The following is a 9,288-nucleotide window of genomic DNA, read 5'->3' on the forward strand; positions in this document are numbered from 1 at the left end:
CCGGTTCCCAATTTCTCAACCAGCAATGGTATTGCTTTGAGATCTGAACAGAACATAAAACAAAAGGAAGACTGCACTGAGTTTGTTTATTTGATAAACATTGTTAGTTTATTTCTTAATAGGCCTACATATTCCACAGAGTTGATTTATACAATATATCCAGGCTGATAATTTAATGATGATAGTGGAAAGAGACATGTAGCTAATCGGGTAGAAATAATTGGTTGAATGACACCAGTCCTGAGAGCAGAGGCTATCAGCTCCGACAGTTACATGGACTGATCATGTTTCTTTTGCTGTAACATGAGGCAGTAACTCTGACAATACATAGGCTACCTTCATCTCCTCTCCACAGCCATTACCATATGTCAATGGTAAGCCTATACGTTCTCCGCTATTTCTATCACACTTCTCTTATCTGCTGTTCCACTAGTCTATCAGCCTGATATACAGTACCAGTCAAAAGTTTGGACACACCTACTCATTCAAGGATTTTCTTTATTTTGTACTATTTTCCACATTGTATAATAGTGAAGACATCAAAACTATGAAATAACACATATGGAATCATGTAGTAACCAAATAAGTGTTAAACAAATCAAAATATATTTGATATTCTTCAAAGTAGCCTCCCTTTGCCTTGATGACAGCTTTGCACACTCTTAGCATTCTCTCGATCAGCTTCATGAGCTAGCCACCTGGAATGCATTTCAATGAACAAGTGTGCCTTGTTAAAAGTTCATTTGTACAATTTCTTTCCTTCTAAATGCATTTGAGACCAATCAGTAGACCTAGATGGTAAAAGACCAAATCCATATTATGGCTCAAATAAGCAAAAGGCAGCTGCGCTGTTGTAGGCACATTATTGGGGACATGAGCAGAACTCCGGAAGGGGAAAATGGAGTCCCTAGAGAAAGCAAGTACAAGATGAGTGTCAGGGGTGGAGCGGCAGTATTATCATAAGGAGACGTGTACTTGGAAAACGGAGAAGGAATGGAGGGAAAAACAGAGAGAGAAGAGGTCTGAGAGTGAGAGAATAAGAGAGTGAGCTTGAGTCGGATAAAAATGGTGGGAAAAGGAAGATTGGTTGTCAAAGAGGAATGGTAGAAAGTGTAAGCAGAGGGAGCTGAAGACAGGAGGAGAAATGGAAGTGAATGAGGGTGAAGTATCGGAGGTGGTAGGTGCAGTAAAGTTATCGGAGACGGAGGTATGCACCTGGGTTCAGGATGAACAAGAGTCCGTGACAGTAGGAGTGAAGTTTATGGAAAAAGTGGACTCATGCCTTTTGGCCGATCCATTTGTGGATTCACGGTGGGTGAAAAAAAGAGTTGGGTCATGTGGAATCGATGAGGGTAACTAGAAGTGGTCTAGTGATAATTGTTTGTGTTTCTGTTGGGCAGAGGAAGAATGCGCTCAAAGTAAAATGAATGGGGGCAAGAAAAGTGAATTGTTTCGTTCTCAAGAAACAGAACCAATGAATGGAGTGATAACTGGGGAAGCAGTAGAAATAAACGTTGACCAGCTGAGGGGAAAGATTCCCGGTGTATGTGATGCTCATTGTTTGATGTGATGCAGACAGAGTGGCGAAAGTGGGGAAACAGAAGAGTCATTGTTCTTTTGAGTTTTGAAGTTGAGTCTTTGCCTGACAATGTGAAGTTAGGATAAAAAGTTATCCTGTACGAGCGTATGTGCCGAATACATTAAGATGCTACAGGTGTCAAGCTTATGGGCATGTGGCAGCAGTGTGTTGGAGGGAGGGTCCAAGGTGTTTGAAATGTGCAGAAGGGCATGAGACAAAAGAATGTGTAGTATTGGGGAAAGTAGTAGTATTGCAGGGGTGCCCATGGAGCTGGGGATCAGAAATGTCCCGTGCGAGAGAGGCAGGTTGAGGTTTCCAGGGTTAGAGTAGTGCAGAAGTTGTCATATGCTGAGGCAGTGAAGAAAGTTGAGGAAGATGGGTAAGGGGAGGAGTGGTGAGAGTAGTAAAGATATACCCAAACAGAGGGAGAGGCCAAAAGTGAAATCAGTTTCAGTAAGATTGGTTTTTTAGCATTTATAGCAACGATTATTAATTGTACTGCAGGGATGGATCGGAAGTCTCAGAAAATGGAGGTTGTGGTGGCATCCCCAGAGGTATTTGGGTGTACGAGACTTAGAGTTACAGGATGTGTTAAGTGGCGATGTCCTGAGGTAGGAATAAATACATTTAATTAGTGGAGTAGGGGGGGGGGTCATTTTATTTTATATAATTTTGAAATTAGTGAGTAGTGTTAGATGGTAGGGTATTTGTTTAGTACTTTTTTATTTTTCAAGTAAAGTATAAGGGGGTTGAACTCCAGTCTAGTAGGTGGCAGTAATGCAATAAATTGGATGCCAACCGCCGTTTAACCTCATAGAAGAAAAGAAATCAGCAAAGAAACGACAATCCATCATTACTTTAAGACATGGTCGGTCAATCCGTAAAATTTCAAGAACTTTGAAAAAGTTTATTCAAGTGCAGTTGCAAAACAAAATCAAGCACTATGACGAAACTGGCTCTCATGAGGACCGCCACAGGAAAGGAAGACCAAGAGTTACCTCTGCTTCAGAGGATAAGTTCATTAGAATTACCAGCCTCAGAAATTACAAATAAATTCTTCAGAGTTCAAACAACAGACATCTCAACATCAACTGTTCAGAGGAGACTGCGTGAATCAGGCCTTCATGGTCGAATTGCCGCAAAGAACCCACTACTAAAGGACACCAATTAGAAGAGACTGGCTTTGGCCAAGAAACACAAGCAATGGAAATTTGTCCTTTGGTCTGGATTCCAAATGTGAGATTTTTTTGGTTCCAACCACCATGTCTTTGTGAGACACAGAGTAGGTGAACAGATGATCTATGCATGTGTGGTTCCCACCGTGAAGTATGGAGGAGGTGGTGTTATGGTGGTTTGCTGATGACGCTGTCAGTGATTTATTTAGAATTCAAAGCAAACTTAACCAGCATGGCTACAACAGCATTATCCAGCGATACGCCATCACATCTGGTTTGCGCTTAGTGGGACTATCATGTTTTTCAACAGGACAGTGACCCAACACACCTCCAGGCTGTGTAAGGGCTATTTGATGAAGAAGGAGAGTGATGAGTGCTGCATCAGATGACCTGGCCTCCACAATCACCTGACCTCAACCCAATAGAGAAGGTTTGGGATGAATTGGACCGCAGATTGAAAGAAAAGTAGCCAACAAGTGCTCAGGATAAGACTGTTGGAAAAGCATTCCAGGTGAAGCTGGTTGAGAGAATGCCAAGTGTGCAAAGCTTATCAAAGCAAAGGGTGGCTATTTGAAGTATCTCAAATATATTTGGATTTGTTTAACACTTTTTGGTTAGTTTTGATGTCTTCACTATTATTCTACAATGTAGAAAATAGTAAAAATAAAGAAAAACCCTTGAATGAGTAGGTGTGTCCAAACTTTTGGCTGGTACTGTATGTTTACCACAAGTGAAGTAAATCCCAATGTTTGAGGTGATAAGGTGACTACTCTAGATGCCAGCTGCCAATAAATTACACAACCAGAATGAACATGGTCTGGATATAGGGTATGAAAGAGTACATACCTAATGAAGTAGCACCCAATTTGACCAATGAAAATCATTAACTACAGCGGTACTCCCCAAGATTCAGTCAATGCATATGTTGGCATATGAAATATCAAGAATGTCACTCCACTCACTCCAAATGAACAGCAAACACAAGGGGTAATTCACAGTAATTTTAACTACTAATCACTGTGCCCACAGCAAAGTCATTTTTGCACATCACTTCAACTCTTGTAAAGATTCTCTGAAATTATTTGAACTGTTTTACTACTTGTGTCTGTCCCTTAAATAAATGCTATATATTCGTATCATTTTGATCACAAGAAAAACAGCAGGGTCACATACCAGTAGTGGTACTGGTTTTGATATAATTATGCGAAACAGTATTCTCTCATCATGGCCCAAATCCAATTTCGACATTGTGGTCACGGTGTCAGAAACCTTTTTTCCATAACTTGTAGTGCATAAAAAGCTAGGAGGGTTATAACCACAGTCACAAAAGAGTCCCACTACTGGACAGACGCCCCGGGATTCAGGGGACCGTCTTAATCCCGATGGTTACTGACCGACCTTGGCTCTAGCCCCATCGAGCTCTAGCCCCATGCGCAAACCAGAGCACCAACCTCGCTAACCTGTTTAAAAACTTGAATAATGTCAATTATAAATATATGTCACAATTGGCCACAGGACTGGTTCTTACATCTTGTGGATGTAACAATGTTTGAACCGACGTCAAGAAAACTAGAGGTCAAATCAAGTGCACAGCCATATACAGTCTCTGGTACAACATAGTAGCTTTTGGGAAGATACTATATAACTAACCAAGGTAAAGTCAGTCTCTAAAAATCAGTTAGCCGTCTTATGATTATGAAATTAGAACGAGGTAAGTTTAACTCCTCGATTTTCTTTAAATCATTCACAAATGTACACTGGTTATGCAACCAACAATATTAATCTACACGCATTTGTTACATTAACAGTATTAATGATGAAAATGGCTAAATTTATAACTCTAAACTAGTGGTCAGAAACAACCTAATCAACCCCTGGGGTGTTGGTTACTTTATTGATTGAGTGGAACTGTGACGGTGGCTCAACACCCTTTGTTGGGCACGCAGCCCCATGATGATACTGCAGCTATGAAACAACTCAATCATCACTCAGCAACTCTCACAACAGAGAATCATACTATCCTTGCTGTGATGTTTATAACAATAATGCAAGACACCATTTTAACCAACAGGCCAGTTCAACCAGTTCTACCAGGGGCTAAACAATGGTGAGTGTAAAAACGGACTCATAAGTCAAGCGCTAGTCATTTGAGCTGTGTGTGTGGGTATGCTACTACCTGTACTATGAATGACCTGGAAAAGCTTACGAAAAACCAAAGCAATTAATTTAAAATCAGTGAAGTGATGATCAGTGAGTTACCGAAGGTTGGTAACATTGTTTTTTTGTGCCACCCTTGACTGTGCCTTCTCTGTAGACACAGAAACATCTGTTGCGAGGAGAGCAGTGCAAACAGTCTCGTTCTCCTCCTTGTCTTGTGACCGATCGTCCTCTCTCATCATCCCCCCCTCGCACACAGCTCCTAGCCTGTGCATCTATTGATCTGGCTGCTCTGACATCACATGATTGAGCACTGCTCTGCCGCTCCAGCCCCAGAGGCTCCTGGGAGATTCAGGGATTCCAGGTCAAAGTTCAGGCCAGGTGGCTGATGGGGGGGAAAACAGAGTGGGTTTAATTGAATTTGAATTCATTCTGTATAACACATTTAGATTATTTTATTTAGTTTATTTTACCAGATGGACCCTGTCCAAGGAGGGAAACATACTATGCAGCTGCAATAACAAAAGTTGGTAGCTGAAGGACAAAGAGAGCAAGTGAGAGGAGAAACATACCGATTCACCAGCCAGCTCTTTGGGTGGTTGGCCCAGGTCTTGTAGCTGAAAATTCAGACAATAACTCATAATCAATATCCATGCATAGCAAACCATCAGTCAGTATGAATGACAACCAACAATTCATGCAGGTAAGAAACAGTCCTCTGTCTCACCTGCTGCATGAGTTCCAGAATGCTCTCAAAGCGATTCTCCCCATCCCTTCCACTTCGCTCTCCCTCCTTCTCAAACTGGCTGCAGATCTCTCCCATGACCTTGTGCTGCTGTTCGTAGCGCTGGAACTGATCTGCCGGGAGGGACTGGCGATTGCTGTTCAACCACTCAGGATACTGCATGAGGATTAAATAACAGTCAGTTATCCAGTTAGAAAGTTGTGTAAAGGGCATACAAGGGAAAGATCTATAAAAACAAGAATCAACATTTGCTAGTGGCTTGTTAACTATATACATTTTTAGGGAAAACCCAAACATATGGACAGAAAAAAACACTAACCTTCTCAGTGATCTCTTTGAGAGATGGGTAGAGCACTTCCTTGGAGAGTAGATTCTGCATGATCGACTGCATAATCGGCAAGATGTTTCCATCTTCCCCGCCCCCCTGTCCACCCTCATCCAATCCCAGCCCTTCCAGAGTCTTTGCTAGATCCTCTCCAGCCAAACCTGCACTCTGAAGAATAAAAACAGAACAGTCTGAAATGTATCTAAGACCAAAGAAACAGACATTTTGCTAATGGTCCAAAGTTTCAATATTTTCAGAACTATGTCCAAGGGTGGTGAAACCAAACCTTCCATAACTTATGAAAAAAATGTACAATCTAAACTACCTGTAAGTTGTCTGCATTTTTCGCCAACCCACTGAGGGTGTCTTTGAGACAGGAAGTGAATTCTTGTTGGGAGGCTACATCAGTACCTGTTCAAATGGAGGACAGTTTGAGTGAATTTTCCCTGCAAAACACAGCATAAAAAATACTGAGATGGAACCCCCCCATCTCAAATCATCAAATTTTATTTGTCAGATGTCCCGAATACAACAGTGCAAAATCCTGTGATTTTACCAAGAAATCACAGGAGGTTGTGGCACCTTAATTGGGGAGGACGGGCTTGTGTTAATGGCTAGAGTGGAATGATATCAAATCCATCTAACATTGGGTTACAGGTAGCCTAGCGGTTAAGAGTGTTGGGCAAGTAATTGAAAGGTCGCTGGTTCAAATCCCCGAGCCGATTAGGTGAAAAATCTGCAGATGTGCCCTTGAACAAGGCACTTAACCCTAAGTGCTCCTGTAAGTCACTCTGGATAAGAGCGTCTGCTAAATGACTAAAGGGTAACCAGGTGTTTGATGACATTTTATTAACTTTGCTCATTATATTATAAGCCAGCCTCCAGTGCGTGAAGCGCTTACTTTCCCAACAATGCAGAGCTAAATTAGCAAAAAAAAGGAAGAAAGTCTCATTTTATTGTGTTACTATTTACAAAGAGTATCGGTACTGAGAACAATGTGCAGGGGTACGAGGTAGTACATTGACAGGCACAAAAGAACAGAACTGAAAATATGTGGATGCTTACCAACTTTCCCTGCTGCCTCTGACAATTTGTGAAAGTGTTGCAGCAGCTCAGGTTCTTCCTGTGCGAGTTCAGTCATGGCTTTCTCCCACTCCTCCTTCGCCTGAGAGGCCATCTCCCCTTCAAACAGAGCCTCAAAGAACTGACTGTCTTCCAGTAGAGGGGGCTAGAGAGAGATGTGCATCAACAAGTAAACAAACTGTTAAATTGATCTTCCCCCATATACAGACAGAAATGGAAAGGGTTGACAGACTTGAGACACTGAAAGATAACGTCTGTACCACAATCTGAACACTAAATACTACAGCTCTTATATGCAAGCTCCAGGCAATTGGTGAAGTTAAGGGACATTCTAGAAACCAGGGAAAAGATTCACTCACTTTCTCCTCACTGCCCTTGGCTGATGGGGGAGCCGCGGCAGCAGCAGGAACTGGGGCTGGGGGGGCTGGGTTTGTCTTTTCAAAGTCATCGAGTGCACCTTTAGTAGAGGAAAGTCAGTAAAAGCTGAAATGCAGTGGCACAGATAGCAGAATTTCACAGGAACAGGTGGAAGCATGGGCAAGGCAAGGTGAAGGGATTGAGCAGGTAGTTAGAGTTCAAAGTCTGGGTCAAAACTCTTCAAAGTCTGGGTCAATGTGCAATTCAGTCATGCATTAGTAGATTGTCAGTATGATGAGGTCACTACTTCTACTTTAGAAACCATTACCATCTCTGATGTTAGGAGTACAACTTCACCAAACTACTTGAAACATTAAAAACGACAGATTATAATAATCTCCATTAAATTCCTGCTATCAAGATAATAGTAGTCTGGTAGGCCATAGTTAATAATACTGTAATGAAACAGCAGGGAGCAGGTCTCGAACCTTCGACCTTCTATCCCGAAGTCCAGCGGGCTATCGACTGCGCCGCAAAAGCTTGCTCAAGCGGCAGGGTCGATATCCGCGCCTCTAAACGCAGGGTCGTTACAATACACAAAGCGGCATCGGCTACTAGTATGCAATACTATTATGAATTCAAATCCGCAGGCCAGTTGACAGAAAGTATAACAGATAGGTCTGTAAATCCAGATCTCACTAGCTGTCATACTTGCGCTCCAACCATACAACAATGATATACATTTCAAGAGCAGTTTAGCTTGTTAACACATGATGTTACATTTTTGTCAAATGGGGGTCAAAGTTGACGAAAATTACATTATAGTTATACATCCCCACTGAGCCATCTGCTGCAGCGTTGTAATGCTAATGGTGACCTTTTTGTAAACAGCAAAAGCAGGAGATTTTGTAAGAGAATGCCTGACTTTGGTTCTGGACTTGCCAGGCAGGACCAACCACATTCCACCAACTAGGCTAAACTAGCTAACGTTACCTCGCTAACAAGGCACGTTGCTCCGCTGCGCCACGTTTGCCACAATTCTTTGTATGAATTAATGTATTGGCAGGATTGATACTTCACTCGGGAGTAATGTCAAATCTTACTGTCCAATAACTCGTCCAGTTCTGTGTCCTGTTCGGCTAACGTTTCCACTGATTCTGACGCCATCTTCTCTCTCCAAACAAATTTACTGTAGACGCAGTAAAATGACGTGTGCGTATAAAATCGACGCGAATTGTGCGCCACTCTGGGATGGATTTCTACACAGATTATTTATGATATTGACCAGATACTCAAGTGGCCGCTCTAACGAGTCTTCTTCATAGATGAGATTAACGATAAATAACTGCATATATGGAGCTAATTGGGCAGATTTGTTGCTACTCAAGACCGTTTTGCATGGCTGATTGAGTTCAATGCATGGCACAACGAGTTCAATGTTGACAACTAGCATTTTTGCTAAACCTAACTATTTTCCTAACCTTAACCTCCTTCTCCTAACCTGCCATGTTAATGATCCTAAACTGTGTTAATGGCTAAGCCTAACCCTTTCCCAACCTTAACCTCATTCTCCTAACCTGCTGTGTTAATTCTCCTAACCCTCTATGTTAGTTATCTTAACCTCCTATGTAAACATTAAACTGACCCACTGTGCAGCTGGCTATGGCCAGTATAACCAATAATGAAGCGCTGATGTTACACCCATATCCGTTGATCCACCCAATTATTTTTGCAACGTCCACTTTCAGACTCTCAAAGTATGCAGTTACACATGGCACTAGCAATGAGAATACATTTCTTCAAAAATGGAAGTCAGTCAGGGAGAGGCAAGATCAGGTGGGACCATTCTAGCTGATGAGAGGGCTGT

General features: G+C 42.0%; 1 protein-coding gene across 1 annotated transcript; it reads right to left on the reverse strand.

Moving 5' to 3' along the window:
* Window positions 1-2,460: 2,460 nt before the first annotated feature.
* Window positions 2,461-8,630, reverse strand: LOC115114654 (peroxisomal biogenesis factor 19-like). The gene is made up of 8 exons (XM_029643069.2): window positions 8,525-8,630; window positions 7,424-7,521; window positions 7,047-7,209; window positions 6,307-6,392; window positions 5,976-6,149; window positions 5,639-5,812; window positions 5,484-5,528; window positions 2,461-5,296 (listed from the first exon to the last, which is right to left on the reverse strand). The coding sequence occupies exons 1-8, from the start codon at window positions 8,586-8,588 to the stop codon at window positions 5,210-5,212; spliced, it is 891 nt and encodes a 296-aa protein (XP_029498929.1). The 5' UTR covers window positions 8,589-8,630; the 3' UTR covers window positions 2,461-5,209.
* Window positions 8,631-9,288: the final 658 nt, after the last annotated feature.

The sequence above is a fragment of the Oncorhynchus nerka genome, linkage group LG9b (assembly GCF_034236695.1).
Source record: "Oncorhynchus nerka isolate Pitt River linkage group LG9b, Oner_Uvic_2.0, whole genome shotgun sequence".
Taxonomy (NCBI): Eukaryota; Metazoa; Chordata; class Actinopteri; order Salmoniformes; family Salmonidae; genus Oncorhynchus; species Oncorhynchus nerka.